Below are 24632 nucleotides of genomic sequence, written 5' to 3' on the forward strand. Positions count from 1 at the left end.
AGGCGGCGACTACAAGCCCCATCAGGCCGCTGAGGAGGAGGAGGAGGGCGGAGGAAGGCGGAGGAGGAGCCCGGGCTGTCGGCGGGGCGGTGCGGGAGCGGCTCAGTTCGGCGGCGGGCGCTCGGCGGGACGCGGCGGGCGGGCAGGGGCAGCGGCACCGTCGGGGCGGCCGCGCCTTCGGGAGCGCGTCCGGGAGCGGCTCCGGGAGCGCCTCCCGCCGCCTCCGCCGGCCGGGCCGGGCCGGGGCCGCCATGGCGCGGCCGCTGTGAGCGCGGCGGCGGCGGGGCTGCGCCTCTCGCCCCGGCCGGGGCTCCCCTCCATTGTTCCCGGGAGCGGCGGCACCGCGCCGCCGCCGCCGCCCGCGGGGCTCCGGTGAGTAACGGCCGCGGGGGGGGCGGCACCGGGACCGGCACCGGGACCGCGGGGCGCCGCTCTGTGCTCCGCGGGGCGGGCGCGGGGGGCTCGATGGGGGGACGGGACCGCGTCGCGGCCGAACCCCCCCAGATTCGCTCTGTCCCCCGTGCCGGGGCGGCTCCGGTTAACGGGACCTGGGGGTTTGCGGACAGCGGGGCGGTGCGGGGGTCGGGGGCCCGGCGAAGGTCAGAGGCCGGTTTCCGAGTCGTTGCTTGTTCCCGTATTCACGAAAAGTTCCTGAGCGGGAGCCTCGCGGGTTCCAGAAAAAAGATGGAGAAGGAGCTGGGTTTAGTTGTGTCTCAGATCTGGAATCCCGGGGCGTTCAGCGGTCAGCGGGGATGGAGGCGCTGGAATAACGCCGTCCCGGAGCTGAGTTTCCCTTTGTGTGTCCAGGCTGCTGGGGCTCCGGGAGCCGCCGCATCCCAGCGCCGTGCCGGGCTCCGGGAACCGCTCGTCCGCCCGCGGCGAAGGCGCCGGGAGTGCGGCGAGGCGGCGGCGGCGACACCTGCGATGGCGGGTGACCGCTGGGCCGGTGCGGTGGCCCTCGGCACCGGGAGGGTTCGGTTTCAGAGGGCTTTGGTCGTGGTGTTTGTGGGTTCTGGGGCCAGGAGCCGCGGAGGTGGCCGCTGGCCTCGTGCGAGGAGGCAGCGGAGCGTGTCGTGTTCAGGTGACGCCGAGGGGCTCCGCGGCCACCTCGCTGTCCCTTCTCTGCCCGGATTTGCTGAGTTGCTGCCCCGTGTCCCGGGTCACGGCTGGCCGGGGCAGGTCCCTTCCCGGCAATGTTTAAACCCGAGCAGCGCGGGGAACCCAACGGCTCGCGGGGCAAACGGACGGGCTCGGAGCCTGCCAGGTCCCGGCCAGAGGGAAACTGGGATTGCGCGCAGGCGGAGGCGGTGGTTTGCTCTGGCTGGAGCTCTCCGGGTGCCGACCAGCTGGATGCCAGCACAGAGGAGCGGGTCGCAGGGACAGCCCCCCCCGCGCAGCCCAGGGACGCCGCAGGAGCGTGGGCCCCGCAGCCCCCTGCTCTGGCTAGCAGCCATCTTCCCCTCTCAGGAGCACTTCCTCCCTTAATCCCTGTGCTGGCTGGCATGCACTGCTGCCTTTTCCTTGTGTTGCTCCGAGAGGATTAAAATAAATCACCCCCGCTCCGGCGGGGTGCAGGCAGGAGTGGTGCCGGCCGAAGGCAGCCAGCGGGAGCATCGTCTGGGCTTTTCCACGCGCGAGGTGCTGCCCTGGCCGTGTGGGAAGGGGCCCGGGTCACTTTCAGGTGTGAACTGGAGCTCCCTCTTTATCTACCCACCTAAAAACATAACCTGAACGGGGAGCTGTATTGCCTCCAAACCCAGCTGGTGTCCCAGAGTCACCATCCTTGACCAGTCCGCTTCCAGTGCAGTCAGCAGGACCAGCCCAGTGGAGACTTTTGGGTATCAGTGGTTGCTCTGTAGATCTGAAAATCGAGCCCTCGATTTTCACACCTGAGTGTGAGGATGCTTCTAGAACTGAGCTGGTTTTATGGAGATCTGTGGGTGACGCTGGGCTTTTCCCTGTCCTTCCTGCCCTGTGTGCCAGGGTCTCCCACCACCAGATGCCCGCAGCTCAGCGCCAGAGATGTCCCCGGTAGCCCCAAGTCCTGGTGGCCAGCTGGGAAGGGTTAATGTGCTCTGTATGCTGCACAGTTGGATATTTATTTTTCCGAGCGTGTGTCTGCTTTAAGCATTATAGTTTTCCCCTACAGTTCCATTTGCAGTTGTGTTTGCTTTTTATTTCAGCAAATACTCGGTTCCTGACCTGAGCCGCAGGCTGGGGCACGGAGTGCTGGGCAAGGGGAAGGCTTCGCTCCTGTCGCCCACAGATTGTGCCTTTGGCATGTCCTTCCTCCCCAAGGGCGCCTGGAGGGCTGCTTGTGTTGAGCCTCAGAGGAAAACGAGTCTCCTTTCTGTGTTTTGGGGCTTCAGGGCATCTCCTGCTGGAGGTCACCACTTCCCCTCTTGAGGGACGGGTGACCCTGGCTGGGCGCAGCCCCCCACCACAGGCTGCTGATGCTGTGCAGACCTGGGAGCTGAGCTCAGACTCTTCTCCCTGTTGGATTTAACCTCTCCCTGTGTCTTTCCTGCCTGCTGCATTACCCACTGGCCGCTGGCACTGAGGCACCCTGGACGCTCTGATGTGGTGGATGCCACAGGCCAGCTCTGCTCCGACAGGGGGGCAGAGGCCAAGGGGCCAGAGCCCCCCAGCCTTACCAATCCCATGGCAGCATCCACCCAATGCCCCCACATCCAGCAGTGTGGGCACACAGGGATCAGGCTGGGGCTCCTCTGTGATTGTCCCAGCATCACAGGGCTCTGAGCCCCGCGTGCCCCAGCTGGGCACCCCCCTCCAGCACTGGCTCCTGTGCTTGGCACCTCAGATGCATTCCAGGGATGAGCCATGGGACAGGAAGGGGCTTCCCTGCTCAGAACCACTCAGCTAAGAAGCATGGGGTGCAGCTGCTGTCCAAGTGGGAAGGTCTGTGCCGTGTCCCCAGGACAGCTCAGCCCTGTGACTCAGGGGCGTGGGAGACACGAGGGGTGAAAGTGCAGCCCTTGGGGTGCCTGAGGATGGCAGGGGGACAGCTTAAACGAGGCTCCTCATGGACGTACCGGCATGCAAAGGCAGCATGAGAGCATCTTTCCTGGTGCACAGGGGAGCTTGTGCCCCCAGAGGGTGCACGGGTGGGCACAGGGGTGTCTGTCACCACTCTGAAATAGCTCCGTGGGTGTAATGGCCGCTAGTAATTGCAGTCTTGGAGGCAGGTCTCTGAGAGGCATTTAGCCCTGGCTCCTCTCTTACTGCTTCCATTTTTAGTTGTTTGAGTCCACCCCGGAGCAGTAAATTGCAGTGTGCCGGGGCCACGGGGAGCGGGGATGGTGCCCGGTGCCCGGCAGGAGCCGGAGACCCACCCTGCCCGAGCTGCCATCCTCCCAGGCAAATGGTTTCCTGTTGGGATTTATATAAAAGCTGTATAAACAGGGACAGGAGCCATGTTTGCACAGGTAGGAGCACTCTCCCCACTTCCTCACCTCCTTCCCGAGTGGGCACCACGGAGCCACAAGGGCAGGTGTCTTGGGGCTTCCCAGTTTCCCCTTCTCCCTTGGGAAGGGGGAAGGGGTCTGTGCTGCCCCTTCAGCATCTCTGAGCACTGGAATTCTCCCAGATGCTGCTGAGCCTGTCTGGGGGGAGCAGGCAGGATGCTGGGGTTGCTGGTCAGGATGTGTCCTGGTCCTGCTGCCTTCCAGCAAAGCCGTGGCTGCTGCCCCCTCCCTTGCTGCCCAGGGAAGCCAACCATCATCAGTGTGCTCCTGCTGAGTCCTGGCACACTTCCCTCTGTCCTTCCCTCCTTTCTTCCCTCCCTCCCAGTGACCCTCTCAGCCACAGACAGCGCTGCGCTGCCGAGCGATCCCTACGCCATGGAAATTTGCTGCTGTCAAGCCCCTGAATCAGCTGGAAGGTGCCCGCTCCGAGGTGTATCTGGAGAAGGGCTCTGCTGTGCACGAGCCAGCACTGACTCATTTTTCAGGAACTGGAGGCACTGGGCTCCCCTCCATCCCTCCATCCCTCCCTCCCTCCATCCCTCCCCTCGGCACAGGGCCGGCTCGGGAGGCCCACGCAGACGCTCCGCATTAGGGCATGTTCCGGGGAGCATGTGCTGGTGATAAACAAAGCCACTGAGAGACAGAAAATTTCCAGAAATACCAAGGACTTTTTTTTTTCTTTCTTTTTTTTTCCCCCCTCAAAGAATTCCGCCTCCCCCTTTCCAAACCCTGATAAATCCTGAACATTCAATAACTATTTCCAAGCACTGCCTGGCACCTGGGAGCGCTGGCGTTGGAGATAACACCGGTGTTTGCCGGGTGCCCTTTCCTCTGCCCGACTCCTTGTGTCAATAGTTTGGGTCCCAAATACTCCTCTGCTGGCCGGAGGCAGAGCAGTTGGGCAGGGAGGAGGCAGCCAGAGCCCCCAGACCTGCACCCTGGCTGGGCTTCCTTGGGATGTGGAGGCTGTTTGGGGGATCTGAGTCCTTTGGGGCCAGTGGCTGCTCAGCCCATCCATTGGGAAAAGCCGGCGCGGGATCTCACTCTCACGCTGGAGCTGGAGAGGCGGTGGCCAGAGCTCCACGGACGGAGTGCGTGGGGAGGATGAGTAGCGGTTCATTACTCACTACAATTATTACTCACTGGTTTTAACAGCGTGTGCTTCAGCCTGATGCCTTATGGCAAAGGGAAGCGCCCGTTCACGCGGCAGGTTGGGGACGGCACGGCGGCCCGCGGGAGAGGAGCCGGGTGAGCTTGGGGTGCCTGCCAAGGGCTGTGGGGCCTGGGGGGCACAGCTGCACCCCAGGAGGTGCCTGTGGGGAGGGCTTTGGGGATGGTGCCGTCCTGTCCACACCCCGGCCCTTGCACCGGCCGCCAGCAGCGCCCTGGCCGGGGCCACGCGGGTTGTGCAATGGGCTGGGCAGGGTCTCGCCGGCGAGCGCTTCGGCAAAGCCCGGCGGGACCGTCCGCGGGTGTCGGGGCCGCGTCCCAGGCTGCTGCCGAGGTGCAGATGTGGCGCGGGGGTGGAGCACAGGGGCTCGTTCCCATCCGCTCGGCTGGGAGCAGTTGGCCGGGGGCGGCCGGGCTCGGGCTCCAGCGTCCCCCTGGAACGTGTCTTGGCAGAGCTCTGTGGTCCTGGCATGGTGGGAAGGAGGGGTGGTCAGAGGGAAGGAGGGATTGAGGGCCCTGGAGCCCTGCAGCACCCTGAACGGGGATCAGGCTCTGCTGTGCCAGCACTCACCTCTGAAGCTGCCCTGCATGGAGCATTCCCCCACAAGGGCATGGGCACCCGAGGGAAGGGGTGGGCTGGAGAACCCAGCGTGAGAGCTGGCAGGGATGAGAGTGAGTTGCAGAATTGGCCATGGAGGAAGGGGGATTTCTCCCCAAACAGCCACTCCAGAAACAGCTGTTGCTGGAAAGAGATTGGCTGCAGCTGGCTGACCCTCCAGCTCCAGAAAGGCCTTTCTATGGGGGTGGCTGCCATGTGCCCTATAGATCCTATAGGGAATGGAGGAGGTTGGGGTTTGCAGCAGCATGTGCTTTGCTGGGGGTGCACAGTGACATGGACAACGTCAGATTTTGGTCTGGATATGGGATTTCCCACAGCAAAGCTGTGGCTCAGCAACAGCTGATGAAGCGCAGGAAGAGGAGAGGAGGAATCTCCCTTTCTTTAACTGGCATTAAATGTTTCTCCCACCATTCTGGGAAATTCTGCTGCATGTGATTCTGCTTCGCCAGCGCTTTCACTCTCAACACATCAACGCTTTTACACAGGGAAACATAACCCTGCCAGTCAGTGCTGGGTCACGTCAGGCTGCCAAGGGGTCTGTGGGGACCTGCCACTGCGGTCCGGGGACATCCCGTGATCCAGGGCCATCCTGCTGTCCGGCTGGATGCTGGAGCAGTGTCACCTGTGACAGCGAGTGCTGGCTGTGGTGGGATGTAGGGGAGCCCCTCGCCCTGCCCTGACTCTGCTTTCCTCCTCCACAGCTCGGAGGGGCTGACGGCCCGGCGGAGACCCAGCCCGGGGTCCCCATGGAGTGGGAGTTGCGGAGCGCAGTCGCCGAGCAGTAGCTGCAGCAGTGGGATGTTTACCTGGCGGTGCCTCATCCTTTGGGCTGTGCTGGTCGCAGCCGCGCTCTCCGCTGCCCGGCCGGCCCCCACCCTGCCCGACCAAGGTAAGAGGGACAGCGCCGTGTGCCGGGAGCCCCCACGCCCTCGTCCTTCGCGTCTCTCTTTGCCAGGCGTGGCCTGAGCCCGTCTCCCCTGCAGCAGAGGCAGAGGCTGGCGTGTGGTCTGGCTGGGGGGGGGGTATCAGCATGTCCCAGGTGCCACTTGCAGTGCCACCCAGGAGCTGGTGCCCATGGGGACATGGCACTTGTCATGGTGCTCAGCTGGTGGGGACAGGGGGTTTGGGTGCAGGGAACTGGTTCAGCTTTTGCCAGCTGGTAGTGCCAGGGCTCAGTACACCCCACAGAGACCCTTGGGACGCTCCAGTGTTGCTCCCCGCTGGGAATGCCTGAAAGCCACGGCTGGCTCAGGTGATTCCTGCAGTAAAAATGTCTGCCCTGCTGGGGCCCCAACAAGGACACCCCCTCCCCTGTCACCACTGCTGTCCCCCAGGAGCCTTGCAGTGCTGGTGGCTGTGGCGGGCAGGCCAGGGGTGCCTGGCACAGCTCCAGAGCACAGGGGCACCTCGAGGCACAGTGGATGGGCCGAGGGGGTCACCTGGCCCTGGGGAGGGTGGGCCCCAGCACAGAGCCCTGCTGCGGTGTCAGAGGCTTGGTGAGGCAGAGAATAACCAGACCCGGCTGCGCCGTGCAGGACTTGCTGCCTTTTGGTTCTAATTACCCAAGAATGTCTGGTCTGTGGGCACTGCTTTGCTTTTTAAGACTCACTCCCCCTTCCTCCTTTCTCACACCAGAACCCTGAGAGGCAGATTGCTGGTGCAGCCAGCGTGGGCACAGCGGCTCGTGGTGCCCCAGGGTCCTCTCAGGGCTCGGGGTGGGAGCTGGCACTGGTGAGTGGTCTGTGCTGCAGCTGCCAGCTGCACCAGCCTCGGTGAGGGACGACTGGGTGATGCCATGGGGTTGGTGCCTCTGGTCAGAGCAGGGAGTACCCTGTGAGGTGACACCACAGGAGACAGCCCGAGTGGTCCCTGGGGAGCTGCAGCTCCAGAGAGGAGCCTTGGGCAAAGCTTTGCTCACATGGAGCATCGCTGAGATTTTTCCACTGGCGTGCCTCCTCCCCACGTCCGTAAACAATGCGGTTGACAGTGGTAAACATGTTTTTCTCGGGAGATTGCTCTTCCTGGAAGAGGTTTCCTGGTGGTGTTTGGGGTAAGGATGGCTCTGTGTTGCCGGTAGAGCAGCACTGGTGGCCCCGACCCCAGCTGTGGCGCTGGGAAAGGTGTTGGGGGGTTCTGGCCCAGGGCTGATTGAGCAGAGGTGGGTTTTGGGGTGAGTGAGGAGCCCTGCAGCCCCTGGAGGGTTCGGGAGCAGCGTCAGGCAGTGGCAGTGGAGGAGGAGAGGTTGGAGAGGAGGGAGCTGGTTCCTCGCCAGCCTCATGCCAGGGCTAACAATAACCTCTGGAAACGTTTCCCGACATGGTTCTCACCAGGGCGGCCCAATTAGTGCCACAGCAGGAGCCCGGCTGGGGCAGAGTCCATCCCTTGGCTCCGGGGCCGGCTGGTGGGAACAAAATGTTCCCAGCAGGACATGTGGGATGGGAAGAGCCGGTGCTGGGCCAGGACCTGCAGCCGGGGCCGAGCCACCAGCACCTCTCAGGGGCAGGCTCTGACTCGGCCCTGCGGGTTTGGGGGTTCCATGGGATGTGGATGGGGCTCAGCTCCCGTGCTGAGGGGTGTTGTGTCCTGGGGGCCGAGCTCTCTGTCCCTTCCCCACGTCACTGTGGCTCAGGATTATCCCCCCATCGCCTCGGGGGCAGCGGCGGCCGCGCTCCATCCCCTCTGTGGCAGAGGCAGCAGCTTTCCCGGACTTTGTTCTGCATGTTTATAGGGTTTCAGTTTACTCCCAGTTCTGAGGCAGCTAAGCTCCCTTCTCAGGGAGGAGTAATCCCCCGCGCCCGGCCAGCGGCCCTGGCCCCGCGCAGAGGGGGGGGTTCAGCCCTGGCTCCCCTCTCCTCGTGGCGCGGGAGGGGGTTTGGGAGCTCTGCTTGTCGTGGGCTCCCCTCCCAGTACCAAAAAATCTGAAGCAAATAAAATATTAATGGGCACTTACTGCATTTTATAGTTACCTAAATTTGGAGGTGGTGAAAAACCCCTGGTTAAGGGGAAAAGCCAAGAAATTTCCGTGCGCAGCCTCCGTCCCTCCCTCTCACAAAGCTGCTCTTTGTCTCCAGGTTAAATAGAAACCTGCAGAAAATTGCCGAGGGTTTTTTTTTTTTTCCCCTCTCTCCTTGTCTGCCATTGTCCTGGTTGCTGCTCAGGCATCTCCTCGCTCGAGCTTGCCTCAGCCCTGCCGGTGGTGCCGAGCGGCCGAGCTCAGTTTTGTGGGGAGCGTTTTTGTGTCCTGGGGCAGGGGGGTCCTGCCTTGGGCAGCTGCTTTTGGGGGACACCGAGTCCCGAAGGCACCCCCCGGTGCGGCAGATAGCTTCCCAGAGAGTGCATTTGCACTCCAAAGCCCAGGGGGTTTGGCTGCAGCCTCCTCCCTGTGGGGTGGGGGCCGGGGGGTTGCCCCATTTCCCGGGGCCGCCGTCCGCCCAGCTGGCCACAGGCTTAACCTCCCCCTGCCCATCTGCAGGGCCGGCGGGGGCCCTGCATCCAGGGGCTTTGTTGTCCCTGCCTCGTCCAGGGGGGTCTCTCTCTGGGCCCTGCAGGAGCCAGAGGTCAGGGTGAGCAGCGTGCTCAGCCCGGGGGACCCCAACATCACCGCAGGCAGCACCATGAAGGTCCTTGGCTTGCCCTGCTGCTCCCCAGGAGCACTGCTGGCCCTCGGCTCTGAGCCCCCCACCCCATTTCTCTGCTGTCCAGTCCCCCCCTTGTTTTTGCAGCTCTCGGTGTCTCCCACCCTGTGCCCCGGGTAGCCCAGGGGGATCCAGTTTGGATCCTGGGGATCCCTTGGAGCAGCTGACTCCTTGCTGGAGCCCCACAAGCAGCCCGAAGACTCCCTGCCAAGCCTGCAGCCTCCTGCACTTTTGCTGTTGATGGCAGCAGCCCAGGACTGTTCCTGGAGCTCGGGGGGCCCAGCAGCCCCCAGCAGCACCCCCAGACCCCTATTGCTGCAGCCACCCAGTCCCAGTTCCCCAGGGCAGTGCTGTGTCCTCCAGGGCATCAGGCTGTGCCGTCCCCTCCCAGCCTGCCGGGCCCACATTGTTCCCTCCTCCCGCCTTTCCACTCAAATGGTGTCACTCCAGCCCTTAATTGAGGAGGAAAAAAGGAAATATGAGTCTTTGGGAAAAGCAGCCGCACTCTGCCAGAGCCTGGGCTGTGGAGCTGCCCCAGGGTGAGTGGAGCCATGCCAGGGGCTCAGGGGGCTCCCTGGGTGTCTGGGGGCTGCCAGCTGTCAAACCCCCCCATGTGCAACTGCCCGGGGCAGTGCAGGAGGGATGTGGGGAGAGGAACAGACACTCAGCTCTGGTGGTGAGCCAGGGCCCAGGCAAAGCCAGCCAAAAACTGCACGGATTGGGGTGTTCACTTGCGACCATCGTCTGTCCCGTGCCTGGCGGGAGCTGATGGGGGGTGTTGGTGCCCCAATCCGCTGCTCCCAGGGCTCTGAGCTGCTGCAGAGCTCTGAGCATGGGCAGGGGGTCCCAGGGGAAAGGGGTGGGTTTATCCTGACAGCTTTGCAAACTCCCAGCACGCCTGTTAATTAAGTGCTGCTTCATTTACCCGTGCAGGCTGGGAGAGCAGGAGGGCCTGGAGCAGGACATAAATCCCCCTCTCCCTGTGGAGGAAGCATCTGGGAGGGTGCAGAGAAGCCCAGGGCCTCCTGGCCTGGCTTGGACAGGAGGAGCCAAGAGGTTCCCTGAGCACCCCAAGAAGAGCCATGGGTGGGTTGAGCTCCTGATGCTCATCTGTTGGCATCTCCCTGCTGCAGCCTTTCCCTGGAGGGGGAGATCCAGGGATATGCACGGCCCTGGGAGCGGCTGGAGTGCTGGGATGTTGTCCCTCGGGACATGCCCCCGGCACAGCCCGGGCTGGGGGGGACATGGCAGGGCGAGGAGCTTTTTGAATCAAAAAGAAGCCAATCCCCAAGTCCCGGTAAGCGCTTCCTGTTGGGATTAGCGGGGCTGCTGGGCATGTGTGTGCTTTTTCTTCAGGAAATACCTTCGGAAAGCCCCGCTGGGGTCTCCAGGGCAACCGGCGCCCGCGGCCCGCGCCCCCCGCCCGCATTGTCCCCGCGCCGCTTTGTTGGCCCCTTTATTGCCGTCGTCACCATCGCCATGGCCGGCACAGCCCCTGGCTCCCGCTGCTCGGGGGGTGCACAGGCAGCACGGAGAGTAGGGGGGGATTGGTGAATCTGGGTGGCTGCTCTCCCTGGGGCTGCTGCCCCGGGTCCCTGTCCCTGCCGTCCCCATCCCTGCTGTCCCCACGGCTCCTGGCTGGGGTGACCTTTGTGCGGTGCCGGCAGCACCCGGAGCCTTCCCGAGCCCTGGGGAGGAGAGCCAAGCGTTTGTCTGGCTGATTAACCTTTGGAGAAGAGAAGAGGCCTGTGCAGGGCTGGCTGGTGCCTGGAGGGAGCAGCCGGCCAGGGTGGGCTCTGCCGTGGGGCTGTGCCGGGGCTGCACCTGGTGCCGTGGTTTAGGTTACAGAGGAGCAGAATGTGAGACAGGGGCGTTTCAGGACGATGGAGTCCAGTGATCAAACGGGCTCACCCTCATTAACCCAAGTGGAGGTACCACAGCTCACAGCACTGGCTGCTCCCACATCCCCAGTGTCCCCGGTGTCCCTGTGCCATCCGTGCCATCCCATGGCCACGGTGCTGTCTGCCTGCCAGGGCTGCAGCACCATCCAAGGCCTGCTCCCTCCAGGAGGCTGAGCGAACCTGGACATGCTCATTAGCCTGTGAATTCCTTCTCGGGCCGTTCCCACCATGCCGCGTTTTCCGCCTCGTTCCGAGTGCCAGAGATGTGCCGTGGGTGACCCAAGGGCAGGGGCCGGCCGTGCCCTCTGCCTCCCCTGTCCGTCCATCACCTCCACGCCCCCCAGTCATGCTGGTGATGCAAACCAGCCCCTGGCTTGGCTGGGCTGGGGGAGGGAACAGGGACTTTGAAAGGGGATCTGGCCACGTGCCGGCAGCCCCTGCCCGAGTTCCTCAGCCCGGTGGCACTTGCATGGGGTGCCAGGGGACCTGTGCGATGCTGTGCCCATGGGAAGGGGGAGCCTGAGCCTGGGACACTGCCTGCCTGAGCCCTGGCAGTGGGCTGAGATACCCCAAAATCTCTCCCCCTCCAAAGACCTCCAAGCCTCCTCATCCCACTCCCCAGGTCCAGCTGAGTGGAGCTCAGGGTTGGCAGGAGCAACCTCCCTGGTTTCCCTGCAGGGTTTTTCGGTTCCAGAGGGAAGAAGTTTGTCGGTGCATGGGGCAGAGCTGGGAGCAAAGATAAGGGCAGATACGGCTGCAGCACCAGATTTGTGGTGGTTTGTGTTTTCATGGCTATTTTTTGTGTTTTCATGGCCATGGCTGGCCTTGCTCTGTGTGAGGAGGGAGTTGGGACAGGCAGGAAGAGATGGTGTTACCCGGTCCCGGGGTGTTGAGACGGACAGGATGGGATGTCACTGCTGCTTTGTGAGCCTTGGGAGATGCCTGTGACTAATCACTTGAAACACAAATCAGAGCTGCGAGAAGTGCCTCTCCTGTGGGAGAAAATCAGGAAGAAACAGCATTGCAAAGCAAAGCCCTTCCCCCACCAGGGAAGGGGCTCCTGTTGGTCTTCCCCTTCCACATTAAAACGCTTTGTATCCTCTCATGGATGCATCTGGAGCCCTGGCTCTGGTATTCCAGCAGATGAGGAAAGGGAATTCTTCCCCATCTCACTGTTTTCCTTTAAGTGCTGAGCAAAAGAAAGAGGAGAAACTCTGGACCTGCTCGGGGATGTTTTCTCCGCGAAGCTTCTCACCACTCCAAGGCAAAGTGGCCAGAAAGCAAAGTGCAGGTCATGGTGAAGCGAATTGGAGTTTCTGGAGAGCTGAGGTTTCAATTTTTGGCTGTAGAGAGCAGCTGGTGGGTGCAGGGAGGAGCAGGGAGGAGCTGCTGGTCCCAGCCCCACATCACCTGAACGTGCTGGGGATTTTGTGCCAGTAGAGACCCTGTGCCACTCTGCAGCCAGTGGCTGCTCCGTGGCTGTTTAGGGTACACGTGCAAAGGAGGGAGCAGAGGCTGTGTTTGTCTGGCTCGTTGGGCACCCAGAAGTCCTGGGGCGCTCAGACCTCAAGCCGTGGATCACCTGGAGCACCGGATCGTCTGGAACACTTCCCAGCTGTGTCTGCCGCGTTTGTTGGGATTTTCTGGCCCCGTCTCTGGCCCCTGAGAGCAGCACCCACAGCAGTGCCATGTGCCCCTTCGTGCTGCTCCTGCAGCGTCCTGATGGCATCCAGCTGGCCAAGAACAACTGGACACACATTCCCAGAGGGGAGGCAGAGCCGAGGAGTTGGGCTCCAGAGCTGTGCCCGCCAGCCCGTGGAGCTCGGTTTGGGATGATTCTCATGCTGCATCCACCCACATCACCTTAGGGAGCCCCAGCAGAGCTGCAGCAGCCTGAGCCCTTCCTTGGGCTGTGGAATTTGAAGAGGTTTTGAAACCCAGCGTCTGCCCCAAGCCCAGGACCAGGAGAGCCGCTCGCACACCGCCCGCCACGGAGGGCCAGCGCTCGAGGACTGACCAGGGCCAGGACACGGCCAGACCAGGCCAGACCAGGGCCAGGAGAGATGAGATCGCAGTGGAGTGGAGAGAAAGGATCTTTGTGCTGCTCACACAAGTGTCGCCTCGGGGAGCAGCTGCAGCTCCCCTGCCCAGGAATGCTGTGGATGGGAACGCCATGGCCGGCACCTGTCTGGCCAGAGCTCCCCTGGGCTGACCTTTCCCCCCTCGCTCCCTGCCCTGCTGTCCTGCCGCAGCCCCCAGTCCCTGCCCCGCCGCGCTCTAACTGGGGCGAGGGTCCTGGTGCCGTGGGGACCCTGGCCTGCTTTGCTGGCTGCCCGCTTGTGTTTGGGCTCCTGGGACCCCTGCAAGGTGGCAGGGCCAGGCAGGGATGTGGGATGCTCCTGGGAGAGGCTGGATCCTGCCCAAGCAGCTGGCACTGCCTAAGTTGTCTCAGGTTGCCCATTTCTTCCCCCTCGTGAAGGCCCTGCCCTGTCACGCTCCGTAAGAGCCGAGTGGGGTGAGGGCTTTGGAACTCCCCAGGCACCAAGCAGGTGCTGCTGTGGGGTGAAGCACTCGGTGCTGCTTGGGGTGCTCGCAGCCTCCGCCTCTGCCTCCCCTCTGCTCTGCTGCTGCCAGCTCTGTTCCCTGGGTACTGGGGTCCCTGGTGCCACGGCAGGAGCATCCCAGCAGTGCATGTTGCCTCATTAACCTGGCTGCAGCAGCAGCATCAGCAGCAGCAGCAGCAGCATGGTTTCCTTTGGTCTCTATTCCTTTTCTCCTTCTTTTTTTTTTTTTTTTTTTCTCCCCTCCCATAACTCCTCCAGCTCTGCCCAAAGCAAAAATCGAAGTGGAGTCCTACTCGGCCCACCCCGGTGACCTCCTCCAGCTGCGCTGCCGGCTGCGGGATGACGTCCAGAGCATCAACTGGGTGCGCGACGGCATCCAGCTGGCCGAGAACAACCGGACGCGCATTACCGGGGAGGAGGTAGAGGTCAGGGACGCGGTGCCCGAGGACTCGGGGCTCTATGCCTGCATGACCAACAGCCCCTCGGGGAGTGAGACCACCTACTTCTCCGTGAACGTCTCAGGTTTGTAGCAGCCCCGGCTGCGCAGGGAAGGGGCGGCCACGGGGGCCGGGCTGTGGAGCGAGGAGCAGGCCCCCTCCGCACGCCCTGCACGCTCCACCGGCCACACGCAGTGAGTTTGGGGCCAACCTGCGACTTGGGGGTGCCTGGGGCAGTTTCCAGCGCAGTGCCGTGGCCCTTGGGGGTGCCTGGGGCAGTTTCCAGAGCAGTGCCGTGGCCCTTGGGGGTGCCTGGGGCAGTTTCCAGAGCAGTGCCGTGGCTCCTTGGCCGCCGCAGTGCAGGGAGAAGCATCCGGAGGTCGTTGCGTGTTTGTCTGCACGGGGCTGGGGGGCTGCAGGGCCACCCCAGGAGGGGCAGGTGCTGGTGGGAGCTGCAGTCTGCGTTGGTGCTGATGGAGCGTGAGGCTGGAGAGGAAGGAACGCTGGAGCTGGGGAGTTGTTCGCCGAGGCTGGGGCGTTTCTGTGCCTGCGGGGTCTTGGCTGCCGCCCCAGGGGGGTTGGTGGCACTGGAAATGGGGTGAGGAGCTCCGGCATCACTTCTGGCAGCAAATGGCTTCACCGTGCCCATGGCTGTGGGCACTGGGATGGTGGCACTGCTGGCCCTGGCTGTGCTGGGGGATGTGCAGAGCGTTCCCTTGGGATCCCCGTGCCCCCACCGGGCATCAGCACCTCCCTGCCCCTGCCACCCCACTGGGCACAGCTCCCCGCCACTCATCCACCATGCTCTGGTCCCCACCAGCCCCGCTCACAAAGGCCCACAGGTGTTCAGCGGGGCCATCTCTTCTCTTGCAGACGCGCTACCCTCTGCGGAGGATGATGATGACGAAGATGATTCCTCGTCGGAGGAGAAGGAGGCCGATAACACCAAACCAAACCGTACGTGCACGCGGGGCGGTGAGGCTGCGGTGCAGGGAGCAGGTCTGGGCACTGGGTGAATCAGCCCTGGGCATCCTTGGGGTTACACCAGGGACTGGAGGCTGGTGGGTTTGGCCGTGCTGAGCCCCCGCTCTGCTCCCCAGAGGCCATCGCTCCGTACTGGACCTATCCTGAGAAGATGGAGAAGAAGCTCCACGCCGTCCCTGCCGCCAAAACGGTGAAATTCAAGTGTCCCTCGAGCGGGACACCCAACCCCACCTTGCGCTGGCTGAAGAACGGCAAAGAGTTCAAACCCGACCACCGCATCGGGGGGTACAAGGTACTGAGGGGGGGTGTGGGGTGGGGGGGAGCAGCCTCTGGCTCTGTGCACCTCGAGGGCTGGGGGGCCAGCAGGGAGGGGGAGGACTGGGGAGGGTCTCTGCGGCTTAAGAGGCACTGAGGCCCTGCCTGCGCCACCCTGGCGGGGGCAGATGGGCCCCTCTGACATTCCTGTTCCGGAGTGGCCCTACGGCAGTGACCTGCTTCTGGGTCATGTTTGCACCAGCTCAGCCCTGGGGGAGGGAGCTCAGCGGGGAGGAGGCTCGTGCCGAGGGAACCAGCCTGGCTCGGCTGCCTCCGCCTAATCCCCCCACTGAGGAGAGGGGTCTGGGCGTCCCCCGGGGCCCCAGGGTGGAGGAGACCCTCCATGCCCAGCAGGGGTTGGCAGGAGCTGTATCAGCAGCCCAGGGGTGCCCCAGCCCACATTCAGTGGTCACACTGGCTCCCTGTGCTGGGGAGGGGGCTCAGCACCGAGTTGCACAAGCAGCAACTGGTCCTGTGTCCCAGGGCTCCTGCCAGGTGCCAGGGACAGCAGCAGGAATGCGGCCACATCACGGCTCCCAGCTCCATGCAGTGTGTCCTGGGGAGGGGTGCAGGCTCACCATGGGATGTAGGCTCCTGGGTGGGGAGGAGGGAGGCTGCTGGCAGCACAGTGCCCCGGATAGCTAATGGGGCTGAAATGCAGCACTGTGAGAGTTGCCAGTTTCCAGCTGGGAGGGAGGAATGCAGCCACACGGAGCAGGGCTCAGGGAGGGTTTGCCAAGAGCAGCCAAAGCAGTGACAGGGCTGGCTGTTGGAGAGCCTCTGGTGCCCCGTGGCCAGGGGACCTGGGCAGTGCTGAGCCCAGCTGAGCTGCTGGAACCCATCCCAGAGGAGATGCACTGGGTCAGCAGCACTCACAGAGTGTCCTGGGTGCAGGACACGCAGGCTGGACCTGCCCACTGACCAGCATGGTGCCCACTGGTTGTGGGGAACAGGGCAGGTCGGAGCCCCAGGGCCAGCCAGGGAAGCAGCTCTTCCTGGAGGAACAAAGCCGGTCTGTTCCCTGCTCAGGCGGGGGCTGCTGGAGAGGGGTGTCCCCGTGCCGGGCGAACCCCTCGCGCTCGGCTCTCAGCATCTGCTGCTCGGCGCAGTTGGCTCCGTGGAGAGGCTGTCCCAGGACAGCTGGGAGCAATTACGGCCCTTCTGTAGGGAAGGGGAAAGGTGACCTCAAAGGGAGATTTATATCCTGCCCGTGCCGGGGGCCGGGGCTGAGCCAGCTCTGATGTGAGTGGGACCAGGGGGCTCGTGTGCCCTGCATGTAACTGGCTGTGTCCTCCCCGTGCCCCCAGGTCCGCCAGGCCACCTGGAGCATCATCATGGACTCGGTGGTACCGTCTGATAAGGGCAACTACACCTGCATCGTGGAGAACAAGTACGGGAGCATCAACCACACCTACCAGCTGGATGTCGTGGGTGAGGAGCGCAGGGCTGGGGGGCTCACAAACCTTCCCCAGCAGGAATGGGTGCTGCACCTTGGAGAGGCAGGGATGGCAGTGCTCACAGGGACGGGGCTCACCCGCCATCCCTGTGGCGTGCCACCCCAGTGTGCACCTCTGTGGCACAGCAGGTCCACGAGCCATCCAGGCAGAAGGTTCACCTCATCCCGTTCTGGGGATTTTTTAATTGCGGTGAAAATAATTTCATAGACCAGACAGAAACTTTTTTAATCGCCTTATTAGCCATAATTCCCAGCTGGGAAGGCTGGTCTGAGCAGTTCCACATGTGGAGCTGCTCTAAATGCCAGTAAATGAACCATTAAAAATGTGATTTAATTTGATTACACTGAGCAAACTGAAGGGAACAGTCAGCGAGGTGAACAAAGGGGTTTGTTAATGCTGACTCACCACAGTGGCAGCCTCTTTGTTAACGGCCGGGGCCCTCCGTAGGTTTGTTTGACCTCTGACCCCCCCGAATAGGTGCCGATGTCCCTGTCCCCGCGCCGGGGTTTCACCTGTCCCTGTCCCCGGCTGCTCTCACCCCACTGAGGAGGGGCTCTGAGGGAGGGGATGCCATGGGTGTGCCAGTGCCCACGGCAGCCAGGGGTCCTGGGTGTGGGGGGCTGCAGGGTGCCCCCGTGGGTGGGCAGTGGGGCACCCCGGATCCCATCGTAAGGCCCCGTGTCCCGCAGAGCGGTCCCCGCACCGGCCCATCCTGCAGGCAGGGCTGCCTGCCAACAAGACAGTGGCCCTCGGCAGCAACGTGGAGTTTGTCTGCAAGGTCTACAGCGACCCCCAGCCCCACATCCAGTGGCTGAAGCACATCGAGGTGAACGGCAGCAAGATCGGCCCCGACAACCTGCCCTACGTGCAGATCCTGAAGGTAAAGCCGCACGCTGGGCAGCCCCAGCCCCCGGCTCGCCCGTCCCTGGGGCATGAGCAGGGCAGTGGCAGCCACGTGGATGAGCCAGGAGAGCCCCCTGGGGCTGGGGACTGCTGGCCTTGGGGCAGCTGCAGCCCCGGAGCTGTCACCAGCCTGCTGGGGTGCACTGGAGCATCACAGGGTGAAGGGCAGGGAGGGCTGCCTGGTGCCACGGCCGTGTGCCAGGGTGTGGTCCCTTTGGAGCCCTAAGGGCACATGCTGCAAGGCTGGGTGGGCTGCCCCAGGGAGAGAACACGGCGCTGGAGCTGAGAGCTGAGCCCTGGACCATCCCAGTGAGAGCAGCTCCCTCTGCCCCCATCTCATCAGGCAAACCTGCTGCTGATCTGGATGGTGTCCCTGCCATGGCAGGGGGTCAGACTGGGTGGCCTTTAAAGATCTTTTCCAACCCAAACCATTCTGTGATTCCATGCAGCCATCCATAGCTGTGCCTTTGACCCCTGTGGAGCAGGGGGCAGCAGGGTTACACCCCCGTGCCTGTCTGTGTACCCCCGTTCCTCCTGTGGCCCCCCCCTGCCATCCCACCTGGCCACGGGCACTGTGGGGAGCAGCCCCTGTGCTGCTGCTGTAGGTGCTGCCATTCCTGAGCACATCGATGTGACTCCATGTTGTTGGTCTGTTCCAGCACTCGGGGATTAATAGCTCTGATGCGGAGGTGCTGACCCTGTATAATGTGACAGAGGCGGAGAGCGGGGAGTATGTTTGTAAGGTTTCCAATTATATTGGCGAGGCCAACCAGTCTGCGTGGCTCACTGTCACCAGGCCCCTGGCCACAGGTAATCGGAAGGACACCCAGCGGGGTGTTTCCTTGGACCGTCACTCCCCGGCGGTGGAAAACAAAACTCTGGGCTCTCTTGTTTCTGCTGTTTCTGGTGCAACAACCATGGAAAAATACCCAGTGGGGCCGGCTGGGCTGTGTGCTCTGTGTGTGTGTGTGTGTGTCCTGGTGTCTCTGCTGTGCCCCAGTGTCTCTCATGTGTGCTTCCCACCCTATTGTGCAGACACTGGTGCTGCTCAGGTGCCTGGTGGGTCTGGCACCACCAGCCTGGGCACCCCGTCTGCCTGGCTGGGGATCACACAGTGCTGTGTCCCCCATCTGTGCTGCCCTCCCATCTCCATCCTCCCATTTCCATTCTCCTGTCTCCATCCTTCCGTCTCTGCCCTCCCACCTCCACCCTCCTGCCTCTGTCCTCCCATCCCCGTCCTCGTGCTCGTCCCCGTGTCACCGAGCCAGCCGGCCGGCTCTGCCTGGGCTGATTTCTCCATGCAGCCCATCGCCAGCATGTTCGGATGGGCAGGACACTCAGTTTGGTGAAGGGTTTTAACCAGCATCTCCGTAGGTCCACCGGGATGAGTGGTCATCCCGAGGGTCTCTCTAGCAGGTCTGCAGTGGTCTCTGTCTGCTCCCCGGGGGTCTGGCAAATGAGACTGGGCTCTCCCTCCTCTCTGGCCTCCTTCCCAGAAGATCTCATGTGGTTTGCTTCTCCGTTTTTTGCTTCCATTTTTCCTTCCAGACGGCTGGTGTTAACACGACAGACAAAGAAATGGAAGTCCTTCACTTAAGGAATGTCTCATTTGAGGATGCTGGGGAGTATACATGTTTGGCGGGTAATTCTATTGGGATCTCCCATCACTCTGCATGGTTGACAGTTCTCGAAGGTATATACTCCTCTTCCTCTCCCTTTCCTCCCTCCTTTCCAATGTATGCATTGCGGTCCGGGAGAGAGCCCCTCCCGGCCCCTGCCCCCGTGATGGGTCAGCATGGATGCTGCAGGGCTGCTCTGCAGCTGGGGTGGGATGGGGCAGTGTCCCCCCCACTCTCTGCCCACCTCCACCCCAACTGGGGTCTGCCCCCTGCTCTCTCCCTGGCCCAGGCAATGCATACCCGGGGGAACTTAACCAGGGCTGCTCCACCGGAGCAGGACGGTCCCGTGCCCTCAGGGCCAGGCCAGCCCTGCCGGCACAGGGGGGCACCAAGCAGGGTTTTGTGGGACTGGCAGCACTGCCTGCAGGGGCCTGGCCTTGCCCTGTGGTGCAGGACCGTGCGGGGCTGTGTGTGCTTGCGCTGCCCCATCCCCATTGATGCTGCTCCTCTGCATCAATGCATGGACCGAAGCCGGATAACAGCAGCGGGAAAGTTTTTGAGGTGCTGCGTGGTCACTGCTTGCCAGCCAAAAACCTTCCCTGTTATCAGCCGCTGCTTTGTCAGCTGGGTGTGCTCAGAGGTGGGGCAGGAATCTTCAGCTCCCTCTTCCACCTCTCTCTGAGGCTCTGCTCTTTGGGGGGGTCAGGCTGGGGGTGCTGCAGGGGGTGCAGTGGCAGCCCCCACCCTGCCGGATTCACCACGAACCCCGGTACGTGGCTGCAGGCTCAGAGCTGCTCACGGCTCCAACACCACCTCAGCCACCAAGGTGGGGTCTGCAGGGAAACCCCAGACCCCAAGGGACCTGCAGCTCTGAGCGTGGGCAGAGCGTAGCAGCTGGGACAGGGAGGTGCCCGAAGTGCCACAACCCTGGGGGGTGACTCAGGCACTGCCCCCCCACTTCATGCCTGTCCCAGTTGGCCCCATCCCACTCCTGGTGCCTGTGGATGCAGCAGAGGCATTGCTTGGCTGTGGGGATGAGGAGCTGGGGGGTGCACAGAACGCCTTCCCCGCCGGGGTGGGTGGGCAGCCCGCAGTCCCTGCTGCACCGAGGTCCCCACCAAGCGTGGGGAGGAGCTGGGGGCTCCCCCAGCGCTGCTCCTGGGCCCTGGGGGGTTGGTGGGTGCTAACACCCTGTTCACGCTGACCCAGCTATTGAAGACACCCCAGCCATGATGACGTCCCCCTTCTACCTGGAGATCATCATCTACTGCATCGGGGCCTTCCTCATCTCCTGCATGGTGGTGACCATCATCATCTACAAGTTGAAGAGCACCACCAAGAAGACGGACTTCAACAGCCAGCTGGCCGTGCACAAGCTGGCCAAGAGCATCCCCCTGCGCAGACAGGTAACAGAAAGTAGAGAGGGGGTTTGTTTGTACCTACTGCCCCTCCTGGAGCCCCGCCCTTCCCATGGGAACTGGGGGAGGAGGGACAGGGAGACCTGGGACCATCTCACCTTGCTGCACATGCAGCCCACTCCAGCCCTGTGCCCATCCATGGCGTGGGATGGGGACTGTCCAGGCTGTGCCTCCGATGGCAACGCGGTGAGCGGGGAGGCCACACAGCCCCTTCACCTCCCCCCTCAGCGGAGGAGAATTTACAACAGCTGAAGGTTTGAGCAGAGCAGGATAATTAAACACACTGAGGAGCCAGGGGAGCTCCCGGGCTGGGCATTTTGGGTACACCGCGATGCAGATTAATTAGAAAATACGCAGTCCAAGTCCCAGGGGGAGCAGAACAGATGGCCCCTTGCCCACGGGCAGGGGGCTGGGGGCAGGGGCGGGTGGCAAAGGCTCCCATCAGCATCTCCCCCCGGCGGGGGCAGCCGGCTGCGGCCGCGGGCGCTGCGTGAAGGTAACCCACGGTCCCACTGCAGGTGTCGGCCGACTCCAGCTCCTCCATGAACTCGGGCGTGATGCTGGTGCGGCCCTCGCGCCTCTCCTCCAGCGGCACCCCCATGCTGGCCGGCGTCTCCGAGTACGAGCTCCCCGAGGACCCGCGCTGGGAGCTGCCCCGGGACAGGTGAGGTGCTTTGCCCCGGGTGGGAGCTGGGTGAGGATGGTGGTGCCAGTGCTGGTGACCGACCTGGGGTCTCCTCCCGCCAGGCTGATCCTGGGCAAGCCGCTGGGAGAAGGGTGCTTCGGGCAGGTGGTGCTGGCAGAAGCCATTGGCCTCGACAAGGACAAGCCCAACCGGGTGACCAAGGTGGCGGTGAAGATGCTCAAGTGTAAGTGGCACTGACGAGGGGGGTTCTGGCACGGTGCTGGAGCCCTGGCTGGTGCTGGGGGTGTGCAGCTGGGGGGCACCCAGCCTGGCCCCCCCCGACCACTGCCTTACCCGCTTTAGCCGACGCCACAGAGAAGGACTTGTCCGACCTCATCTCTGAGATGGAGATGATGAAGATGATTGGCAAGCACAAGAACATCATCAACCTGCTGGGAGCCTGCACGCAGGACGGTGAGGGTGTGCAAGCGGGAAGGGGGTGTCCCCTCTGCCACCCCTCCAGCTGCATCCACGCACGGGGAGGGGCTGGCCAGGCACCCGTGGGGTCGTGAGCCCCCACTGCGTGTTCCGCCCTCTCATCCCGCCATCCCCTCAGGACCCCTCTATGTGATCGTGGAGTATGCCAGCAAGGGCAACCTGCGGGAGTACCTGCAGGCCCGGCGGCCCCCGGGCATGGAGTACTGCTACAACCCCGCCCGCGTCCCCGAGGAGCAGCTCTCCTTCAAGGACCTGGTCTCCTGCGCCTACCAGGTGGCCCGGGGCATGGAGTACCTGGCCTCCAAGAAGGTGAGAAGCTGCCAGGGGCGGGATGGGAGCCTGGCAGCTGGGCCTGGGGGGATGCACATTGCCTCCCTGGCCGGTCCATGCTGAGGTACCACCCAGGGGTGCCGGGGCCCGGCTGACGGCCCCGTGCTCGTGCAGTGCATCCACAGGGACCTGGCGGCCAGGAACGTCCTGGTGACCGAGGACAACGTGATGAAGATCGCCGACTTCGGGCTGGCCCGCGACATCCACCACATCGATTACTACAAGAAGACGACAAATGTGAGGGCTGGGCGAGGGGTCCTGCTGGGGTGGGGATGCCGGGGATGCCCCAAACGGTGCAGGGCTGCCCCCAGAGCCCCCCACGCCTGGGTGGCACGGAGCCAACGGGGGGTTCTGTGTCCCAGGGTCGCCTGCCGGTGAAGTGGATGGCCCCCGAAGCCCTCTTTGACCGAATCTACACCCACCAGAGCGATGTGTGAGTAGTGCCCGCTGGGGAAGCGCACGGATAGGATTTGTCTTAATTTGATGAAACTGTAATTAGCGTCAGCTGACCAAATATTTCAAATCCAAACTGTATTTGGTGCTGGGACTCGCCTGTCCTGCAGAGTGAATAGAAACTACAGGTGCTTGTCCCTCCCAGCAAACCAGCCTCTAACTGTACCCAAACTGGAGCCCTGTGGGGTGTCAGTCCCCCCAGAATCAGTGCCCCAGCATCCACCCTGTGTTCCCAGGTGGTCCTTCGGGGTGCTGCTGTGGGAGATCTTCACACTGGGTGGGTCCCCCTACCCCGGCGTGCCCGTCGAGGAGCTTTTCAAGCTGCTGAAGGAAGGTCACAGGATGGACAAGCCCAGCAACTGCACCAACGAGCTGTGAGTGCAGCGCTAGGACGGGCAAGAGGGAGGACACTGGCACCCCAACACCCCCTGCCCAGCTGGGACTGGGGAGGTGGGGTTGGAAGTCTCTGGGTGCCACTGCCTGACCCAGGGCACAGGCTGGGGCATGGAGGGGAACAGCCAGATCTTTGGATTTACAATCCCAGCAATTCCCAGCCCTGCAAAACCATCAGCCCAATCTGTTTGCAATAATCAGCATCTCCCTCCGTTATCCCTTGGCAGGGGGGGAATCCCAGGGTGACCCCAGCACAGGGACCAGCCCAGACCACGTCCCTCCTCCTCCCCAGACAGCCCCTTGGTTGCAAGGGTGGCTGTGGGTTACCCTGAATCCTAGGATAGCATCCTTACTGGCCGTGGGTCCCAGCCTGGGTGCCAGGGGTCTGTTCCTGGGTGCCAGGGGTCTGCTCCTGTCCTGTGGGGGGGTCCCCAGCCCTCTCCCCAGGCTCAGCCCTCGCCCTCACAGGTACATGATGATGCGGGACTGCTGGCACGCCGTCCCTTCCCAGAGACCCACCTTCAAGCAGCTGGTGGAAGACCTGGACAGGATCGTGGCCATGACCTCCAACCAGGTAGGGGAGGTGGCACCCATGTGGGGCAGGTGCTCTCTGGGGGCTGCCCAGGCCCCTCCTGAGCCTGTGGTCGGGGTTTGTGTCCCCCAGGAGTACCTGGACCTGTCCATGCCGCTGGATCAGTATTCCCCCGGCTTCCCGGACACCCGCAGCTCCACCTGCTCCTCGGGAGAGGACTCTGTGTTTTCCCACGACCCCCTCCCGGACGAGCCGTGCCTTCCCAAGTTCCCCCCTCAGCACACCAACGGCGGACTGAAGCGACACTGAGGGTGGCAGTGCCGGTGGGACCGTGCTGTGCCGTGCCATGCCGTGCCGTGCCGTGCCGTGCCGTGCCGTGCCGTGCCTGTGGACGCTGCCTGCGCAGTCTGGTGGTGCTGAGCTCTTGCAGAGAGGGTTCAGAGACACCTGTAAGCATCTCATGTAACCAAAACCACCCACCTCCTGCCAGCTTCTCCTGCCGCCTCATGTCAGCTCTCTGCAGCCTAAAGGGTCCGTTCCGGTGGTTTTATGGCGTTTCCTCCCTTTTTTTTAAAAAAAAAAACAAAACTCTTTTCCATGAATTCTGTGCTTGAGTATTCCCGCTTGGTTGAGCTGAAATCCTCTGCCGTGGGCAGTGCCTGGCTGGGGAGCATCCCGGGATGGCACATCCTGGCAGGGCACGGAGAGCCGGGCTGGTCTGCGACTCGGAGAACTTGCTGAGCCGGGAGCAGCACCGGGTTCCTGCGGCTGGGGAGCCTCGGTGTGCCCGGAGCCCTGGTGTGCCAGGAGCCTTGGCATGCTGGGAGCCTCACTGGTGTGCTGGGAGCTTGGGTGTACCAGCATCCTCACCGGCTGGGTCCCTTCCCTGCCCGGGATGCTCTGGGGCTGGTCCTGCAGCTCACCCAAGGGTGAGGCTTTGCTGAGCCAAGCCCGGTGCCTCCAGAGCAGGAGCTGCAGCAGGCACATCACCCAGCACTGCTCAGAGACAGCCAGACCCACCCGTGCTGAACCCAGAGTCCCGTGTACATAACGAAAAATATGTATAAATATGAATATATATTTACATGTCTTTTTAAAAGGGTTGTTACCAGAGATATACCAGTTTGGTAGGAAGGTACTAGTGGCTGGTAGATATCAGTTGCTATATAAAAAAAAAAAAAAAATTCATATATTTTGCTACTTTTGCTGTTTTTATTTTTTTAAATTATGTTCTAAACCTATTTCAGTTTAGGTCCCTCGATAAGAATTGCTGCTGCTGCTTCAGTTTTATATG

The 24632-nt window shown here is 62.7% G+C and overlaps 1 protein-coding gene across 5 annotated transcripts; it reads left to right on the forward strand.

The window, feature by feature from the left end:
- The first annotated feature begins 290 nt into the window (after positions 1 to 290).
- On the forward strand, positions 291 to 24244 carry FGFR1 (fibroblast growth factor receptor 1). 5 transcript variants are annotated; one of them, XM_027901222.1, is made up of 18 exons: positions 291 to 372; positions 5976 to 6163; positions 13633 to 13896; positions 14685 to 14768; positions 14912 to 15087; positions 16418 to 16541; positions 17257 to 17447; positions 19019 to 19163; positions 20299 to 20495; positions 21026 to 21171; positions 21255 to 21376; positions 21496 to 21612; positions 21749 to 21939; positions 22075 to 22197; positions 22323 to 22393; positions 22650 to 22787; positions 23275 to 23380; positions 23471 to 24244. In XM_027901222.1, exons 2-18 carry the CDS (start codon positions 6073 to 6075, stop codon positions 23645 to 23647), a joined length of 2463 nt encoding a protein of 820 aa, XP_027757023.1. In that variant the 5' UTR covers positions 291 to 372; positions 5976 to 6072; the 3' UTR covers positions 23648 to 24244. The 5 variants fall into 5 exon arrangements, with proteins under 5 accessions (XP_027757023.1, XP_027757024.1, XP_027757021.1 ...); XM_027901223.1 differs by having other exon boundaries at positions 21496 to 21606; XM_027901220.1 differs by having other exon boundaries at positions 292 to 372; positions 20299 to 20501.
- The last annotated feature ends 388 nt before the right edge of the window (positions 24245 to 24632 follow it).

Source organism: Empidonax traillii, unplaced genomic scaffold, assembly GCF_003031625.1.
Source record: "Empidonax traillii isolate 1590-97213 ecotype Southwest subspecies unplaced genomic scaffold, ASM303162v1 scaffold766:size301553, whole genome shotgun sequence".
Taxonomy (NCBI): Eukaryota; Metazoa; Chordata; class Aves; order Passeriformes; family Tyrannidae; genus Empidonax; species Empidonax traillii.